Below are 21,153 nucleotides of genomic sequence, written 5' to 3'. Positions count from 1 at the left end.
ATTGATTGATTATAAAAAGACAAACAGAAGTAAAGCAGCCCTGTCTACATTTTATAGCTACTCCTACATTTATCAGAACATTTCCAAGAACCACATAAAACATCCAGAAGGGAAAACAAGCACCCCAAGCCATGAGGTAAATTATAAAAAGCTTCCAATTTTTAATGGTTAAAACTTAGAGAAAATCAGCAGTGACATTTTTCCAAGCTCATCCCTAGGGGGAGAAAAAAAGGCAGAAAAAAAAAAGCAGGCATTCTTTCCTTCTCCACACTGCCACAAAGCTCAGCCATATGTCTCATAAGAAAGAAGTGTAATTTCTTCATTACAAAACCAAAGTATGTTTAAGAATATCTTCAATACATACCTCAGTTTTTCCCAATTTTGGTGAAGCTCAGCACTTCAAATTGGGACTTTGAAACTGAACTTACTGCCTTTGAGAGGGCTGACATATTTTAATTGGGTGCAATCACAAATACAGATTACAGCTTCAGGCAAACAGGAAATATACCCTAATCCTATAGAGAAGAGAACTTAAAAATAAATGAGATGTACTGAATACAAGCACATTTTAAGATCATTGAAGGACAGTGATCATGCTAGTGGTATAAAAAGGAAGACAATAGAATTTGCAGATGTCACTGATACTTCTGTGGATCCAGTTTTCTCTATGATGCATCTGTGCAGCAGAAATAATATTAACTACACACTTAAATTACTTTCCATAAAGGAAATTAATTTGGATCTCTATTTAAAACAACCAAGTTTCACAGTTATTACTGTGAAGCAGAGAAATCAGATTTTATCTATTAGAAAGCTCTAGTAGATACTCAAAATCTGCTTGCACATAAACTGAAGAGAAAATCTCTCCATAGCCATGCTTAGTAAGTTTTATGCAAAAGTCAAAGTTCTCTGAACAAACACCCTGAATAGTGTCATTCAAAATGGACAGCTGTCTGGGAAAGTTTTGTAATTCTAGTGGATACCAACAAAGAGGTGATCATGCTTTTGAGCATTAGAGATGTTCAGAGTCTTCCTGGCATATTGTTAGTTTAAATGGCTTTATTTTAGGCTAGTATTGATTTCTCATTCAGTACACTGGGTATGAATTATGAATACAACTTCATTAATTTTGTGGTCTCACTGTAAGAGCCTTTGCCCAATGAATGGACACTGAAATGTCTAGAAGTTAATTGTGTGACATGGTAGCAAACAAAGTATCACATTACAGCCTCTGACAAGCTACTAATTGGCTAGAGTTGCTAATGTTTTCCACTGGTCTTTTTATATTGATACTGATGACTACTGAAGAACCTCTGCTCTTTTAATTTGCTCTTTATCTGAGTATAGAGAAGCTAGAGTTTGATTCTTCATTGCATCCAGCAAGACTTATTAAACCTCTATTTCAACCTCCACCTCCATAAGGAACAAGAAATGACTTTTTGATTATGGGGTCAATTATCATCACCTCAGGAAGGCATCCAAGGCTTATTCAGGTTGATAAGGACCAGAATGGCATCACTAGGGTGCAGTAAGATCCAGCTTCTCTCTTCCTGTGCTGTTTCCTTCTATTTCATGAGATGGCTGAGGATTGCTTTATGCTCCCAGAATATAACTATTAATTTCAGGAAGAACCTAGACTATTGTTACAAAATTTGGCCCATAGTTTATAGCCAGTTTGACATGATGTCATGGATACACTGTGTAGGTATCAGCTGATAATGGCATTTACACAGCACAAATTGCTCTGCAATCACCAAAACAATTTATGAGTGTAAGATATAAAAGCTTTTCAGGAGGCTTTACTGATAACAGTTTTGATTGTGAATTAGAAGAAAGGCAGTTGAATGCACTCTCAGATTGGTTTTAAATAATAACCACCTCCCTTGGTTATTAACAAAAAAAAATTGCCACACTCAAAAATAACCAAACAAACCTTCTCTCTTTTTATAATTAAATTAATAGATTCAAAAAGTAGGAAAATTTTACATGCATACAAGTACATGCATGTGCCCATGATGGTCTTCAAAAGCACATAAAGCTTACCTAGAAGACTGTAATCTCATAGCTGCTGAAGAAGCTGTCAAGATGTGTTTCCATAAACCTAAATGACAGCTGTAACAGTAAAGCAGGGCTCACTTAGTAGAGGGAGAAAAATAAGAGCCACAGTTAACATTGAGCCCTGGATTTCATATTTTACAGCTGATGTTACAGCAGATAAATTTACTGTCTTCTTTGCTGTTCATGCTTTTTTCATGGGTGAAGGAAAATCTTATTGCCTCAGATATATTCCAGTTGTGTGAGGCTTAAGGATGAATGCATTTCTGGAGTACATTATCAGTCAAATCTGAAATCTATTAACATTTGTGAGAATCTTCCAGGTGACATTACTGAGATTAGAAGCAGTCTTTCTATAGGTTTTTTTAATCAAGTAATCATTAGAACTGTTATTGCTAGGAGGGATACAAATTTCAATCTTGTGATATCTGGAGTATTTTACCATATTCAAATGAAAATAGCAGTTCCAGACAGATTTCTACAAAGCAGTTTGATTGTGGCATTTTCTGTAGGCCCTTCAGAAACTATACTTCTTTATCCAGCTCAAAGAAAAATAAATCTAGGGATAATATTGATAATTAATTTTTCTTCTCTCACACTTGGCTATATTGGGGAATTTTAAGCTAACTTTGTTAATTGCAGTGCTTTTAATTACAGCTGCTGTTTGCAACATTCTTGCATATTGATTTACTGTTCCTCAGGGGGAAAAGTTACCTTTAATCACTCAATAAAGTGAACCAGACACTGAAGCATTGTTGAAAGTCAAATGAGAGTAACTTTGGGATAGGAAAAACTTCCTGCCTAACAAGCAGTAGCATAACAACAACATGCTGCTCTTACACTGATCCAGTTCCAGACATCCTCTGGGGTTTGTCCCAGTTCTCAGTAAAGCCACTAAATACTCTTATTTCCTACCAGCACTGGAATTAAGGTGAAATAGCAGCTATGCTCAAACTCTCAGCAGAATAATCTGAATTAGGAGCTTTAAGCTACTACTAGTAAACAGAAACAGCTTTAATTATGTATATTTTTAGGTTGTAGAAGACCTTTAAAATCAAATCCAACCATTAACCTAACACTTCACCACTAAAGTATGTCCCTAAGCACTACATCTACATGTCTTTTTAATACCTCCAGTGATGGTGACACAACTTCTGTCCCTGAGCAGCCTGTTCCAGTGATTGACAACCCTTTCAGTGAAGAATTTTTTCCTAATATCCAATCTAAGTCTCCCCTGGGGCAACTTAAGGCCATTTCCTCTTGTCTTATCACTTGTTACTTGGGAGAAGAGACCAACCCGCACCTTAATACATCGTCCTTTCAGGTAGTTGTAAAGGCTGAGAAGGTTTCCCTTAAGCCTCCTTTTCTACACATTAAGCAACCCCAGATTCCTCACCTGCTCCTTGTGAGACTTGTTCTCTAGATTAACTCAGGAACCAACTTATCTGAGGTTACAAGTGGAAGCAAGCAGAATTTTTTAACTTAATTTCTAATATAAAGTCTAGAGTCAAAAGTCCTTCATTTGTGCTAAATTTCATCAATGGAATTATTCCAGTTTACAAGAGAAGAGGATATGGACACAGAGAGCAAGTGTGCAGAACCATTTGTTGCTAGCACCATCTTAGCTCTCAAAGCTTTGCTCCCCACCCTGTCAACACTCACACAGTTAAGAAAGAAAATAGGAAAGGGAGCTCTGACCCATGACAAATGAACAATTCCTTTCTTGAATCTTGGGCTGAAATAGCTATAAATAGTTGCATCTTATTTCAAGTACAAAGGGTTCTTCTTCTCAAGCATTCTGGAATGAATTTACACCACATGCACCCATGGAAAACCTAGGCTGTGTTTAATTGTGTGAAGCAGAGATTGCAGAACTGGCAGAATGCTCCACAGGTTTATAAATAATTTAGATCTGTGTCCTCCATTATGGAAATTAAGAATTACTGTGTATTATATTACAGGTGCCAGTGTTGGACTGGTAGATCCAGTTAGAGAATGATCCAGTTAGAGCCAATGCTCATGTGTACTTATCTCCATAGCTCTTCTGGAGTTTTACCTCTCAAAAGAGATGCCTGAGTGTGTGATTTCATGGTCCCATTCACTAAAAGGCCAAGAGAAGAAGGAAGAACTGACCCCTCTGAAATCCAAAAAGGAAGGAAATGAGTTACCATTCCCTTAACTTTTGAAGAGAAAGGCCAAATTTGTTTCCCACACCCCACCTCAGTTTGCCTCCATGCTAGCATCAGACATGGTGAAGTTGCAGATACAGGTGAGTTGCCTATGAAGTCCCAGAAATTTCTTCCCTTTGTTTTCATCTCATCTCCTGCTGTTTGTCTCCTGTGGTGAAAGCAATTTAAGTGTCACAATCTGCTCCTAACTGGGTGAACTGGAATTTAGCTAAACCAGCAACATAATTTTGTGCAGTCACTTGCCTTTTCCTCCTATATGACTACACACCATCCCTGCTGATACCCTGTTTGAGGGAGTTGTGTTTCTTTAGCAGGAAAAAAGCATTAATTCAAAGGAGCTGTTGAATTAATAACTTGCAGACTTTACCTTGAGGCTGGATCAATAGGACTGCAGTTTCAGTGCTTTAAGTAGCCAGACAGAAGGACCAGTGAGGTGGACATGTGCTGAGAAACCAGTAAAAGTTTTCTGACTGTGGGTATGCAAGTATTTTCTTTGCTTTAAGAAAATAATGCATATAAAAGAATGAAAATAACTTAGTCTAACATAAGCTGAAAAAATATGAACTGTAAAGCCTGTAAAACAGAAAGCATGTTGTTCTAATTATGCAGGCAAAAGAACAAGAGTTGGAGGCATGGCTGATAAACAGATATAGACTTACAGTAAGTAGAATATCAGCAATTCTTACAAACCTTAAAAAGTACCACACAGGAAATCAGTGCTAGGATGTCCATTAGACACCCTAGTGGGAGTGGGAGTGGACTAGAGGGGGTGATCAGGAAACATCCAGATACAACATTTAAAGATACACAATATGAGCTGAATGTCTTGTGCTGGTAGCAACTGACCACCTAACCTAAATGCACCTTGTACATGGATAAATTAACCAATTAATACATATACAGCTGGCACTGAAAGGAAAAAGCATGATGCAGCATGTATGGAACAGACTACAACATATGTAAAAGGTATTAAAAAATGGTATAAATGGAACACTTCAGGACATGCTCTGGTGGGCATGGTAGTTTTCTCTTGGTTGACCATTAGACTCTGTGATCTTAGAGATATTTTCCAATTGTGACAATTCTGTGATTTTGTAATTTCTTTCACTCTTAGCAGGAACAACCTTTGTAGATGTGAGGGCTTTGTATTTGACCCCAACATTCTTTACTCTCTTTAAAATGGGTCAGTTTTAAGCTTTCATATATGATTTCTTCCAAATAACACTTGTTTTTAAAAATTACTCTTCATTTCCAAACAGTAACAGCAGAACTTTGCATTCAGGAACACCTCTCCTTTTCATTCTGTGTAATGTGATACAGAAATCCTGCTGAAGGAGCTGCAGTAACAGAGAAAGGTACTCACACACAGTCCAGTTTAATTAGGAGACAGAACTGTAATGCAAAATTACAGGCAAATACATCAAGGTACCATGACAGCTTACTAATTGAGATTATAATTTCTCACTATGTTATGATCCAACAGTAGCACACAGAGAAGAAAATCTTAGTGTTTTAAATTAAGGGGCCAGTTTTGCAAATGTAAAGAAATTTCATTTTCAATAGCAAATTATTTTTTAAATAATAGATTAGTAAATTCACCTGGAAGTTAACTCTATGAAACTGCTGGTGCATATGCCTCACAAATGCAAAGAATTGTCTGGGACAAAAGAACTTTAAAAGATTTGTTGTTGTTTTGGTTTTTTTTAAAATCTTTGGGCATGAACCCATGAACATGGATCCATGATGCTTCATCAAACTCGTTTCCCCTTTGTGGTCACGTGCTCTTTATTATCTCTCATTTTTATTGTCTGCAATATCTGTTCAGAAAAACTGCTGCCTTCTATCTTTAGAACATGCCCAATCTTTAGAATACAGCTTCCAGTTAAAAAGCAGTCAAGAAGGACAATGTATTGTAAAAGAGCAAGATGTTCATTTCACATAAGCAATTAGCCTATTTACATTAATTATTCACTTGCCTCATTCTACTATTTCCCTGCTGTTCTCTTGTGCTTCCTTTCTCCTTGCAGCACGTTACAGCTCACATTACTTCACTTTGATACTTTGCTCCCTTCCAAGGGAAGCCATGAGTATAAAATATTTATTTTGTTTGCTAATAACCTGTCTGTGTAAACACTTTATAACTGTAGTGGCACTAGAAAAACAATTCCAAAGCCTTCAAAAGAACTGACAGACTGAAACAATCATTATGACCCAAGTGGAATGACTTAGAATATGAAGGATCATCTTATTTCCAGAAAACAGCAGAACATCTCTCATTTCTTAAGGAAGAAGCCAAGAAACAAATTAGAGCTGATGAACATTTGAATTTTGTTTTATGAGTCTGACTTGAGACATCCATAATCAAGTACCAGAATCTACCATAGTATCTAAACACCTAACTCCAAATCCTGTACTATATTTGAAAAAAATTATCAGAACATTCAGTAGGTGTTTGATATGAATATGCTATGGAAATATAAGAGAGAGTGTTCCATCTCACAGCAAGTCAACAGATGATCGTGGATCTAGTACGTACAAATCCACTCCTATAGAGATTATATGTAAGCTAGCAAAGTCAAAGTGGTATGTCTAGTGCCCCAGTAAAACATCTGTGTAGATTAAAGGCATTACTGTTTTATAATTATTTCAAATGAAAGCACAATTACAGTAATATTACTATTTAAAGGCCATGGTGCAAAACCAGAGTGATCCTACCATCAGTCTTTCAAATTATTTTGGAAATGATTTTGAAAATGACTTTGTAGCCAGACCTGTCTCATTCAGTGTCTAGCAACCTCTTTATATAATAAGCAGAGGGCTCTCATTCATCCTCTGTAACCACTGTGATATGAATATCATTCATCTTTCTGTCTGAATTCAGCAGTGATGAAAAGCACACAACTAAGCAGCCTTGGAAACTAATGTGCTCTGTCTGACCACAAAACAGGGACACCAAAGGTGACAGCAGCACAATCCTTCCCACTCAGGCCTAAGGGTGTGTTGCAATCCATTTTCCAACATAGGGTTCCATGATGAGATGTCTAATTTGATGTCCAGACTTGTTCTGTATCTGTTTGTCCTGCCAAGACTCCCTGCAAAGGTAACACTTACCTGTAACAATGGTTTTGGAGAAATCCACAGAGATTAGGAATGATGATTAATACTAAATGACTGTGGCATTACTTGTATGACACAAAATCAGCCAGCTGGCAATAACTATCAGCCTGTGTTGACTTGAGTGTGTACCTGCAGCAGTCACAGGCCACAGAGTCTACAGGTGCTAAAACTGCTGAGCACAACTGTGTCAGCTTGCTCTTTCTGAGAACAGGCTGGCAGAAGAGAGAACAGTGAAGGCTGCCTTTTTAGATAAAGAAAGTAAGACCCAGTTACTTCTAAATCCATCATCTCAGAAGTCTTTTTTTAATCTTTCCCAGACAATTGTTCAAAACACATTTTGATATTCTGTAACTCCTTCTTGCTATCAGGCTTCCCTTTCATTTACTTGCATAAATTAGAGACCCAGAGTTGTCTTGCCAATTTGGCCAAGGTAACAGGTACACTGCAACTGAAAACTTATCATTTTGTTTGTTTGTTTGTTTGTTTTTATGATCTGAAACAAATTCTCTGATTCCACTGCAGATGTTCTCCAATCACAGGATGGTTTAGATGGCAAGATTTGCATATAGACATTTTTTGGATGCATCTTTCAAGGCCCCTGGAAGGCAGTGTAAAAGCTCTCACATCAACAACAATAAAAAAAAAATCCTCTTATACTCACTATCCATCAGAGAGAACCCTTTTTTATCACGGGTAAATAACATGAACAATCATAAAACATTGGTCCTAGCTATAGCTGGGGAAACATTTAGAGGTCAGCCCCCTTGTTTTAGGAGGCACTGGGCTTCACAACGTCAGGAGAGGTTCCTTTTTGGGATGAACACCACCACAATTTATTACCTGAGTGTATGGTTAAAGCTCTATTATATCAGAGGTCAGTGTCTTAAAATATATCAGTGTCACTGATCTATTATATCAGTGTCTTACCATGAAACCATTGAGCAATCCTGTTGGTGTTCCTCTCAAAGCCAGCACGTCTTGGGATCTGCTCTTCTTTGAACCAGCGGATGATGACGTCTCGGGAGAAGGGTCTGGAAGGACGCTCCCAGACATTACTGCATTGAAAGTGTGGAATCACAGAAAGGAATCAGACAGAGAATTAGCAGTGCATGAGAGCAAGGAACAATATAAATATAAACCCCTTTTTATAAATTTTCCAGCTTTTTTTCAGGCCATTTAAAAAAAAAAAAAAAGATCCTATCTAGCACCACCAAATTGTATAGTAAGTCATCTCCCCTCAGGAGCTCAGAATTTCAGGTCAAAGCTACAGTATCCTTTTCAAAATCTGCCACTCTTACTACTGTTTTTACTACTTTGATTTGAACAAGACTCCAAATAATTTGGAAAACTAATGAGAGAATTCCTTTGATGACTGTTTTGATGGTAACTTTAATGATCCTGCTTCTCTCTGAGAGTACGATCCTGATTCCTCCTCAAACTGGGACTTTTGAAGAAAAGAGTAGAGTGACTATTTGATTTTCTATCACCTATTCTGAAATTCGTAGAGCTTCCAAAATAGTAAGATGAAAGATTAAAAACACCAAAGATATTTATTTTGCCTAAGAAAAATCCTTACACTTGATTTTGCCTAAGAAAAATCCTTAAGCCTCCTGAAATTTCAGAGTATGACAGTTCTCTATAAAGTGTTTCAAAGAGCTGCTAAGCAGCAGGCAGTTTTAGGCCTGAGGCTTAAGACTTGTATAAGAATTTGCCCGTTTGACTCCTCCATATGGAAGCTTGCATACCAATCGAATACTGACTTTTGAAGGGCCCATCTCTCTCTGTGGGATAATAAATGGCACTTAGTTTACACAAACTATTTAATTTTTTTAAAACATTCCTTCTCTGGTCTGCTCAGCCGGGAGAAGAGGCGGCTCAGGGGAGACCTCATCGCTCTCTACAACTCCCTGAAAAGAGGCTGGAGCCAGGGGGGTGTTGGGCTCTTTTGCCTGACAACTTTCAACAAGACAAGAGGACAGTGTCTTAAGTTGTGCCAGGGGAGGTTTAGGTTGGATATTAGAAAGAATTTCTTTATGGAGAGGGTGATCAGACATTGGAATGGGCTGCCCAGGGAAGTAGTGGATTCTCCGTCCCTGGAGATATTTAAAAAGAGACTGGATGTGGCACTTAGTGCCATAGTCTAGTAACTGCAGCAGTGGTTCAAGGGTTGGATTTGATGATCTCTGAGGTCCTTTCCAACCCAGCCAATTCTATGATTCTATGATAGTGCAAAAGCAAGACTCTGAGAATTTCCAGCAACTTGAAGAGGAGCTTGTTGACATGATAGAGACTGGAGAACGATTTAATAGAAAATTGTTTCAAAGGCACTCAAGTACAAACCAACCTGGCTGCTGCTGGGACAGACAGCAAAGGACTTGCACTATTGTTCAGTTTCATCTCCTGATCTTTACTCAGGCTCGTCCCCTGGAAAAAATTACTCAGGCCAGCCACTCTTCCCTTCTGGATGGCACGCAAGGATTGCCGTCGGTATTCATCCCGGGCCCGGCGGGCTTTGTGGCTCCTCTCCTCATCCGCAGCTTTGGAGCGGCGCACTGGGGGGAAGGAATGGGAAAGGTGGGGAGAGGAGATTTTAGTTATAAACAGCCATGTGCCCCTTTCCTTATGGAACACTTACTATCTTTATTCCTTCCATGACCTGATCTTAAGAGCATTTGAATTCCCACACACTATCCAAGAGATGGCTGGTGGGATGATTTCCCTGATGCTTCAGATACTGGGTCACCCCTAGGAAGCAGCATGCCAGGCTTGAGCTACCACTGATCTGATCTCTACTGGCAATAAACAGATCCTCTACATACTGTGATTCCACCTGACACTTACTTTTGGCTGTAAAAAGACATCTTTTCCACTGGCAGTGCCCCAAGTTTTATGTTTCAAGAACTATTGTTTCAAATGAAATCTGTGTTTAACAGAATTCTTTGCAACTGTGTACAACCTACAACTATAACTCAAATTGCAGGAGCTACTCCCAGAATTTCGTATTATAAAAGCTAATATGTAGTTTGCACTTTATTTTATGAATGTTGCTTTCTTTCTGAAAGGCACATGCTGTCTTTGTTACAGTACTAAAAATAACAGAGGTGTCCAACTTGAAACTTGCAGTCTAAAAATGGTCTCAGTAAAAATAGAGACATTAATTACCATGGGAAAGGGCACGCTGATGCTATGGATTGGGTTGTCTCACACTTGAGTCTCTAAATTGCATATGAATAATGGAAGCCTCTACTGGAAGATTTAATACACACCTACCAATGGCACTGAGCAGAGAGTCACAGCTTTCCATAACCTGAAATAAGACTTCTACTCCAGCCATTGCAGGCCAGGCATCTTTCTCTAAAGCTTCATTTTAATAGTAATGTACTAACAAAGCTGTCTTCAAAATGGTATAACTCAAATTCACCAAGAATTACAGTGTAAATATTCATCATCTATCAGCTCTTTTCTGGTGCCTCAAGCTCCATTTTGATGGTTGTCTTTTTTGGGTTTTTTTTCGAGACACAAATAACTTCTGGCAGGCAAATTATTACAGTGCAAAACAAACCTTCAACACCCAGTGAAGGAAATACTAAAGAGGCAGACTATAGCCTCTAGTAGCAATTACCAACCCTGCCATAACTATCCTGGCTTAGATCATACCTAATTTATAATGTGTGCACACTATTCCTTGTTCCATTGTGACTGTATCTGTGACTAGGGATCCAGGATACAATACAGACAGCTGCATTTCATTAGGCTGTTTGCATGCCTCTAGTTTACACTCCTGATTTAAAGCAAGCAGAAGTATAAAAATGGATTTGTTCAAATCATGAAAAGGAATACAAGTGGTGAAAGCAGAATGAAACAAAACAAATTCCTCTGGCCAAAAGAGGGAAAGAGAAAAGACATTATTATTCTTGTTGTTGTTGCTATTATTATTATCATTGATAGAAAGATATACAGGACTAAAAGCTCATCAGAAAAGGATAATAAATGACTCATAGATGATTCATATGTGTACAACTGGCAGGATAACAGTTTTACTTAAATACATACCCTGTAGTTTCACAGAATCACAGAACTGCCAGGGTTGGAAAAGATCTCTAAGATCACCATGTCAAGCCATCAACCAAAAAAACACAAAAAACCAAAACAAAACAAAAAAACCCCCACCAAACTAAAAAGAAAACAAACAAAAAAAAACCCCCAAAGCAAAACAAAAAATGACCCACTAAAGCATGCCCTGAAGTGCCTCATCTACATGATGTTTAAATACCTCCAGGGACAGTGACTCCACCACCTCCCTGGGCAGCCTGTTCCAGAACCTGAATACTCTCAGTCTAGAAATTCTTCCTGATATCTAGTCCAAACCTGCCCTGTTGCAGCTTCAGGACATGTCCTCTAGTCCTATTGTTATTTACTTGAGAGATGAGACCAACACCAACCTCCCTACAACCTCCTTTCAGGTAGTTGTAGAGAGCAATAAAGTCTCCCCTCAGCCTCTTCTTCTCCAAACTAAACATGGGACCTGTTCTCTCTCTACTGTGTTTCCCATAAACACAGTAAAAAAAAATCTGTACAGCACAGAAAAATGAGTAACAGGTTTTACTATTTATCTTGCAGGTCATTATTTCTAAGAACAGATTATTTTTAAGGATAGATAATGTCATCTAAAGATGCCACTTCAGTGGCTCAAGTTTATTCATTACAAAACTTCTGTGATTTATCCTTTCTAAAGCCACTCAGTAATGTCTGTTTTAAATGTAGATTTTGTGTTTGAAACAACATGAGACACAACAAAAAAGATGCAGCTTGGTAGGATTTTAGAAACCAGTCATAGTTTGTCACAATCACAGTGTACAGATGGAGTGCAAACTGCTTGGAGCTTTCTAGGATTCTTTTCTACTGCTGTACAGGCTGCCTGGTAATGAAAAAGGCAGATATCTTCATGCCCTACTCCTTTTGACAGATATTCCTACTACATTTTTGCTGGCTAATAAATCTATACCATCAAAACCTCATGACCTGCCTTATATTTTCCCAAATGATGGATTTTTAATATTTCTTAACACAAAAAAAAAGGGGAGCAATAGCATATTTGCAACTGTCAAATACCAACATTCATAAAACTTTCTGAATGTATGTATGACATGCAGCCTTCCCCATCTATACATACATTTGGATGTGTTTACATATATGTATGTAACCATGCATGTGTATCTGTGTCTGAATATCTGTTGTAACAGGGAAGGCTGAATGCCACAGATGTCTAAAAACATATATATAATTTATATACACACATACATATATATATATAGGCATCTCTTCCACATTATAAAGATTTTTTTATTGACATTTCCCAACTGAGGTACCTGAATAATTGTATAACTGACCATAGGAGCACACAGGGTCACTTAATTTTTTTTTCTCTCATTACTGGAGTTCTAATTTTCTCCCTATCCCATTCCTTATATTTATTCCCAGAAACCTCTCTCTGTCCTTCCCTTCCTCTATTTTTAGCAGTTGTCCAGTACAGCTTCTACTGTGGATCTCTGTTGCTGTGCTTTCCCAAGTTTCTTTTAAAACTGACTGGTCAAGGAACTTTGTGTCAAGTAAATAATCAAAGTCATTGGCATCAGTAACTGGCTTTGGTGACTGGAAATAACATTGTGGATACAGATTCATCCAGTCAGGAATCAACAGAAATGATTTCCACTACATTCCAGAAAAGACAGAATCATGGAATCATCAAGGCTGCAAAGGACCTTTCAGATCAAGTCCAATCAGAAGTCCTACACCACCATAACCACTAAAGCATCTCCCATTTTTTGAACACCCCAAGGGATGGTGACTCCACCACCTCTCTGGGAAATCTGTTCCAACACTTCCCCACTCTTTTGGTGGAGAAATTCTTCCTAATATCCAATCTGATGTGTGCCACACAAATTGTTCTTCCCATACCAAGACATCCAGCAAATTTATCCATCTTGAGAAAGTCACTCTAAGTCTGAAGGTAAATCTGGACATATTTCCATAACAGGTTTTTCTTACAATAGAGTTTAGTGAATATTCATATGTCTCTGACTCTGAACCATCTCACTGGAAATAAGAACTTTATGTCTGGATCAAGTCTAGTACAAACATTTTAAGATCAAAGAATCCAGAAATTCAGCTTACTTGTATATCAGGAGACATCATAGGCTTTTTGCACAGCAAAAAAGCAAATGTAGTCAGGACTTCTAGTACTGTCTTAAGTAGGAACAGATTACTTTTCTAGACTCTCTGTCCTTTACAGTAAATGTACTTCTGGCATCATCACTGTGCAAAGCATTATATTTCAGAGTCAATATTTTCAGTAGAGAGATTAGATATTTAAATGTCTTCCATCCTTAAAATCTCTGAATCATCACATAGGTCCACATATCTAGCACCAAGAATCACTAAAAAAAAAAAAAATATTATATTTTCTTCATCTTCCTTCTATATTACAGAATAATGCCAGGACTGACAAGAGTGGGGCATGAGGAATTAGATTGATTACTCAAAATCACAGGAAATCTACAGTTTCTGACAGGTTCTGTCAGTCCATCTCCACCACCAGTTTTCTCTTTAGATGTTGGTGATAGTAACACAACTAGTACATCCTCCTTCAGTGCTTGTAACATAAAGCACACTTCTGCCCTGATACCATAACTGGTGTAGAAATATCTGAAGTACCATAGAAATATGTCAGGTGCCAAAATGATTTGAGTTGCAGTAGAGCTGGCCAAACCCTCAGGAAAACTGGTAAAAACATCAACCCTGAAGCCTGTGCTGTCATGATTATACTGTTATAGTTGCTAGAAATAGTTTTAAGTCAGCTTGGACAAGTCTACATGGCCTGCAGTGATCATCCTCAAATAGCAAAGCAGCCACAAAGCCTTTGTATGCAATAACTCTCAGGATCCTATAGGTCTTGGTCTGAATTTGCCTCATTTTTCTTCAACAGTTTACAAGAATCTTATTCCTCTGTGCTAAACTAGGTTGTCTTTTGAGTGAAAATGCAAGATTACCTTTTCTATTTGCACTTAGGAGTGAGAAATCTCTTTGAGCAGCCCTGGCAAAGTTCTAATAGAAAGCTTTGATACAGATGAGGATTAAGCCATGCTGTGCTGCAGCTGAATTTGACCACATGATATATGAAAGACTGACAACTCTCCATTTTGTAAAATGTATTTTGTACTTTTGAAGAGCTGTAAGTCAGAGCTATAGTCAGATATTATATAGTCAGAGCTGTAATCAGAGCTATGCAAAAGCAGGGAAGAAAAAAAGAGCTGTATTTAGAGCTATGCAAAAGCAGGGGGGAAAAAAGGGCTATGAATACGCATTCTTATTTTTTAATTATTTTGTTTCAGCTTTACCCTTGTTTATAATCCTTGGAAGCTTGTTTATGAGCAATTCAAAATAACATCTTAAGAGATAAAATACAGTCTTCAAATTTTGTGAGTGCACAAAGCACACAATGTTTTTCCCTTTCCTAACTGGAAAATAACTTCCTACAAATACTCTGCAATATGGCTCCAGTTCAGCAATCTTCTTATTTGAAAGCATGTGAATAATTCCATCCCCATTCAACAACAAACTCTGAGATGTACTGAAGTTTAGTGAGCACATACTTAAGGTTGAGCACTTGCTTAGTTAATGCATAGCTGAGCTGGAGACTACTTACTTTAAAATTAAGCATTTTATCAAATGCTTCTGCCAGTGCATTCATTCAACTTGAATTTCTGTGGAAGATAAGTACCAAAGTAGAGTCTTTGAATAAGTCTTTTCTACTATTCATCATCTCCTTTGCCAGCCAATATACTTGGCTCCACATATTAACCCACAACTGCCCTCTAAAATATCCAAACTTACAACTACTCTATGAAATCAAAATGTCTAATTGCTCTTACAACATAACTTTTTCCTTTTAGTACTGATTCCTCAAGTTACATTTCTCATTTCGTGTCTTAAAAAGCATGAAAATAATGTCTTTCAATTAACATGGCTGTTCTGTGGGCTTTGACTGAACAATCAGGCAAACAACAGAAGCAAACCAAACAAGAGGAACTAACATTAGCAACTCTTCACTCATTACCTTGACAATAAACAGCTGAGGGATAGCATGATGAGGAGAGATGAATCCTCATCACATTCTAAATTCCACCTACTAAATAAATTAGCAGTGTCATCAATCTCATTGCTACATTTGCTCTCACACTGGGTGCTCCAGCACTGCTGTTCCTCTTCAGTACTGACTGCCCCAGCCCTCCAGTGGAATACCAAGGGCTGACTTCAAGGGGGTAAGACACAAAATGTCTTGTTCCTCATGGGCAATCTGGTTTCCATTGCAGGGGGAAGGAGACAAAAGATGTTACTTTTACACTTGCTTCTAATTCTGTCAAGCATTCATGCATTTATTTATTGCTTGTTTGGTTAGAAAAGATGGCAGGTGGATAGTTTTACCTAGCTGGGCTAAATTGCCTCGCAGAGTCCCAAAGGAATATTTAGACAAAAAATGAAAGGATTGCCCTAAAAAGAAAAAAAAATCTGAAGCTGAAATAAAAGGTGAAAAATCTGGTGAATCTGTGTGAATATTTTGTAGCAACTTCATCCCATAGCAGCTTCAGATGTTCCCACTTCCAAATATTTGTCACTGCCAGTCTGCTGGAGGTTCCAGCTTCTGCAGCAAAGTTAAGGAAAGGGAAGATATGAACATTCCTCAGGAGGCTCAGTGCAAGGTCTGATGGCATAGTCTAAACCAAGCAAGAACTTGTTGCAGTAAGGCACTAAACATTGCATCTTCACATCTTAAGTTGTCACAGCCATTTGCTAATGGAACCCGGTTCTAAACCCTCAAACAAACTGGGATAAATTGAGATGCTGAGAGAGGTGGAAGAGAACAAGGATGTGACACATTCTGGTCATTAGTTTGCAGATACTTCCATGCTAAATCAGTTACTGATAAGAGCATAAACTCTGGCAGCATAGAATTTATGGCAGGCTGCAAAACCCAGCTGTGGTACCAGCAGCCAGAAGGTGCTCAGCTTTTGTCTTGCCATGCCAGCAGTACTTTTGGTGCCCAGCCTACCTAGTCTGAAATTACCTGAGCTGCAATCAGTCACCCTTTTGGGCACAGGTAAACAGATCTGTAGGCACTGAGGCATACAAACTGGAGGTGACAGTGTTCCTTCAGCACATACAGAATACTCCAAAGTTTATAAAAGAAAAAATACTGGTGGTAGATTGGTAGAGTATATCCGTCAGAGTAGCAGTCAGAAGTGTTTTGACAGACCAAGAATGCCAGTACAGAAATCATGGTCAAAATCTTTTGTAGCTTGTTCCCTTCCTCTTTGCCTTTTTCCATATCTCCTCTGTTGCATTTCTGCTCTCTGACTCTCACAACCAGCACGCCTTGAGAAAACTGAGACAAAAATTAGAAACCTCAGTTACCTCTTTCATACACAGTAAGAAAAGGATTGCTGGTTTAGTAGTGCTCGTAGTATTTTGTTTTATTGACAATTTCAGTCTGAAGATAAGCTGGATTTACTTTTTTTTTTAATAACATGGTTGCCAATGCATTTTCTTTCCTTATCTACCATCAAAGAACTCCTAAACTACACAATACCATGCTGTATGCTAGGCTGCCAGCTGATGCCTATTAATAATGCCTCATTTTCTACAAAATGAAAGGGCCATTTTTACTCCAACTCATTTTGTTCTTCAACACCCAAAATAGAGAAGGCTACAGATTTCCTTCCCGAATAAACACATACACCTGGATTTACATAATTCTCCAGGAAATAATTACCTTCTCTTTACTGACAGTGTAATATCCAGAGGTTTTATCGATCAAAAATGAGCACAGCCTCCTATGAGCTTGGAAAATTGTACCAGTGTATCTTATACATATTTAATTAGTGTTGTAGAGAATGATTCACTATCACATCAATCCCAGGTAATAGGACTTCAGTAATTAGTCTCCAGGAACTCCTGAACTGATGACTAAAACCATAAAATAAACTCATTGCATATATTGAAACATTTCTTTTACTTCTGTCAGGAAATAAGTAACACTACAGTACTATTTTTTCCTACTTCATGAGGTATTTCATGCAACACAAATTGACTCTGAGCTCCCCAAAACTCCATACTTAATAAAAGCATACTCGATTAAACTTTTTGTTACATATAATTAGTAAAGTAAACCCATGGGAGCTAAAAGTTCCCAACAGTTACATTTCCTTTTTCTGTAATCAAATTAGCTTAAATATGGTAAATATAAAATATTCTTCTCTCAACAAAAATGCAGAGTTCTTACTACAAGCAAATGTCCTGCTTTCAAATACAATAGACACCACATGGAGTAGGCATAGATTTTATTTAAAATAACCTATTAAGTCTTATTTGCATGGACCTTTACTTATCATATGTATATATGTACCTATATATTTATGTATATATAATAATATATTTGTTATGGTCCTTGCAGTCTTTTAAAAACCAGTAAAGTATTTTTAAATTAATCACAAGAATGATACTAATAAGAATTTCAGGGTAGCTAAAGAAAGAACACCTCCACAGAGTGAGATCATTATCATAAAGATTTTTTTCAGGGCAAAAATCTAAGTATTATTTACTGCAAATTCTTGAAATTAAGATATTCAGTGCTGGTATAATAGCTTAACCCCATCACCATATGGAAGCAATTAAAATACAGATTTAGACAGATTTTACCTTTTCAGAAATAGCTGAGGACATGCTGCTGAGCTAACTGTGTCCAGAATTGTTACACTAAGCCAAAATTGTTAATTAATTACATTAGACAAAAAAATAATCACTTCAGTCATTGTACACAAAAAATTATTTATAATGCATTGACCCAGATTCTTATTCAGAAAGTGGGAAATGTTAAACTCACAGTAACTTCTGTTTGTAAGGTCAAGCTGGTAATTTCCTGCAAAATAATACAACATTTTGCATTGTTCTAGGTAGAAGAGGCTTTCAGCAACATTTTATTTCCTTTTATTTGTTTTAAGAAATACATTAATCCTGTGAAGGTAAGTTTACTCACACTGTTCTTCCCACTCCTGGTCATCATCACTGTGCTGATTGTGCTGCTGAGCTTGCTTGAGGCTCAAGTACAATTCTTTTGCTCTGATTTCTTCCTGCTGCCTTATTTGTTCTTCACCCCTTTGTCTTTCCTCTTCTTCTCTTTTCTAGGCGAAATGAAGTAAACCAGAGGTGACTAAAGAGGAATAATGTGCCAAAAGTTAGGATACAGCTTCAGTTGCTCCCTCCCAGAGAGCAGCAATGCTACCTTGGACAAATCACTATCCTAAAAGTTATTTATATTATTAGTCAAATAATTCAAATTCTTAATAAGACAATGTTTTTATTTAATTATATAATGGAACCATCACTATACCCCACTTTGGGTAACAAATTTATGGATAATAATTTTGTTATAAGCCACTGAGTAAAATCACCCTAGTTAGTAAAATCAACGTAGTTACCAAAACTAACCTAAAGGTAAGGGAAGCCCAGAGCAGATTGTGACTTGTTGCAAAATGTTAATCCTGTCAGATTTCCAGGGTGAAGCAACTGACATCCTGTTCAATAAAATCTGGTGAAATTCTTCATTTTATATGAGGAGGCTCTAGGGGAGATCCTTCTGTCTGTCTTAAATAACATTTGTTTATTAAAGCTGAGAAGTGGGATTTCTTGGAATCTTTGCATTTTCCTAACTTTGCTCTCTTTTGTTGGGGTTTTAATGTTTCACTGCAATGGTACCAGCCCTAGCTGAGCACAGGAAAAATTAAAAACAAACAAAGAAACCCCATGATTACTTTAAACTGGGAAAACAATTTTCTTTGATGCACCAACACACTCTATCAATCAGCTGAGACATTTGAGCAAATGTTTAGCTACAGACTTTGTACTGGTAATTTGTTTCTACTTCAGACATGATATGCTATAAAGTCTGAAAATTATGTTCAGATGGGATTGCTCCTGCTCTCAAAGGGGAATCAGATCTTCCTTTTATTATCATATCTCTGCAGTGTGAACTTTGTGGAAAGGCATGTTAATAAAACAAAACAAAAAAAGGATTCACAGGATGACCAAAGCAATCCATGGTCTATTTTAATAAGAATTACAAATATGAAAGAGATTTTTAAAATATTGAGTAGTCAGCCAACTGACATGGCTCTAAATGCTTTTGGCCAGTGACAATTCAAAATGACTAAAAAGAAGGAAGCAATTCAGCACTGACAAGCAACACCATCTTCAGTGTGAAAACAGAACAAATGGAAATCTCCACTTCTAGAAAGAATTGAACCACTCTTTCATTTCCCTAATTAGTATAAATGAACATTTCTCCATTTAGCAGAGTAAAGCTCCACCAGTTTATACCAGCAGAGGATCTGTCTTCTTGATGATACAGCAAATCAAAAGGCCTGCACTTGTTCAGAGAAAAACAGTTCCATAATACCCATGAATAACAATAAATTAGGCTGCTCTTATTATTTCTGAGAAATAAAGCCCAGTACTGTTCTTCAATCAATTTTTTATATTGTAATGCCAGTAACTTTGAGTATTTCTAACATCATCTTCCAACTGGTATCTCTGGAGTCCTAAAAAGATTAGTTGAGTGGACAGCTCATTAGTTTTGAAAAGTCAATGCTTTTAGGAAGCACTGATTTCAAAGCACTGACTTCTTCATAATAATAATAATAATTTTAAATAAATTATCTCTTTATATACCCCCAATAGGATGAGGGATTCCATATTTCAGTTGCTAGTAAATGGCCTCATTCTCTACTTGGAAAAAAGCAGGCAATCAGCTATTCTTTATTCTTAAGCAGAAAATATTTATGCACTTAGATTCACTACCTAAAAAAATCCAATACATCTTGGTTATCTTTCAGGAAGATGGACAGACACAGGGCTAGCCCTGGGTTATCAAAATGTTTTCTATTCAATACCTCAAACCACAACACAAACTTAACATGGGGAAAAAAAAGAAATAAAAATCTCACAGCAGTTTCCCTGAATCACAAAAGAGCTTTGTCAGAAGCTTGTTGTTGTTTGTTTGTTTTTTTAAATTGTCAAAGTATTTTTAATAAAGGGATGAAAGTGTCTAAAAAAAAAATAATAAATAAAACCAATAAATCAGAGTTCTGGTAAAGTTTGAATTCTTAATGGAACACAGCAATGCCTTCTAGGAAAATTCTACCTTTTTTATGTATGTGAGAAGGAGATTTAAGTCGAAGGAGAAACAATGATGACAAAAACCTCAATGGTGGCACTTGATTCTGAATTCACAAAACTTTTCCATACTATTTTCCTTTTTAAAGGAAACAAATTTTAAATTGTGTTTACTCATATAAGCACATGGATGCACGTGCAAGTATATTCTGCAGCTCCTTCAAGGCGTGTGAGGAGAAACAGTTCTACTTAGTATGACACAGAAAAGAAAATTCATCCTTTATCTAAGTATAAGTAAAAATACGTGTTTTTATTTTAAATGAAGAACAATTGATCTTTTCACATTTACTGCAGTGGGAGAAAAGAGCAACAGGTTTACCTGCTTCCCCCAGTCCTGCACATCAAAGCACGAAGTGAAGAGCTATAAACATCATATTACATTAAGATCTATAAAAACATTAAGATCTATAAACATCACCTTCTGCCCCACAGCTGAGAGAGGTTATACTGTGTGCTGTGATCCTCACAGCTCTTCCAGAATAATTAGGAATGTTAGAATTCAGTA

At 37.2% G+C, this 21,153-nt stretch overlaps 1 protein-coding gene across 1 annotated transcript in view; it reads right to left on the bottom strand.

Moving 5' to 3' along the window:
- Positions 1-21,153, bottom strand: part of SH2D4B (SH2 domain containing 4B) — a 54,815-nt gene that overhangs the window by 14,161 nt on the left and 19,501 nt on the right. Inside the window, exons 4-6 of the mRNA XM_030453476.1 lie at positions 18,454-18,598; positions 9,706-9,913; positions 8,289-8,416 (exon numbers count right to left, since the gene is read on the bottom strand). Of these exons, the coding sequence (XP_030309336.1) occupies positions 8,289-8,416; positions 9,706-9,913; positions 18,454-18,598 (481 nt within the window). The remainder of the gene's footprint in view (positions 1-8,288; positions 8,417-9,705; positions 9,914-18,453; positions 18,599-21,153) is intronic.

The sequence above is a fragment of the Calypte anna genome, chromosome 6 (genome assembly GCF_003957555.1).
Source record: "Calypte anna isolate BGI_N300 chromosome 6, bCalAnn1_v1.p, whole genome shotgun sequence".
Lineage (NCBI taxonomy): Eukaryota > Metazoa > Chordata > Aves > Apodiformes > Trochilidae > Calypte > Calypte anna.
Note: the sequence above shows the minus strand (reverse complement) of the source record. Positions and strands in the feature narration are given on the sequence as shown.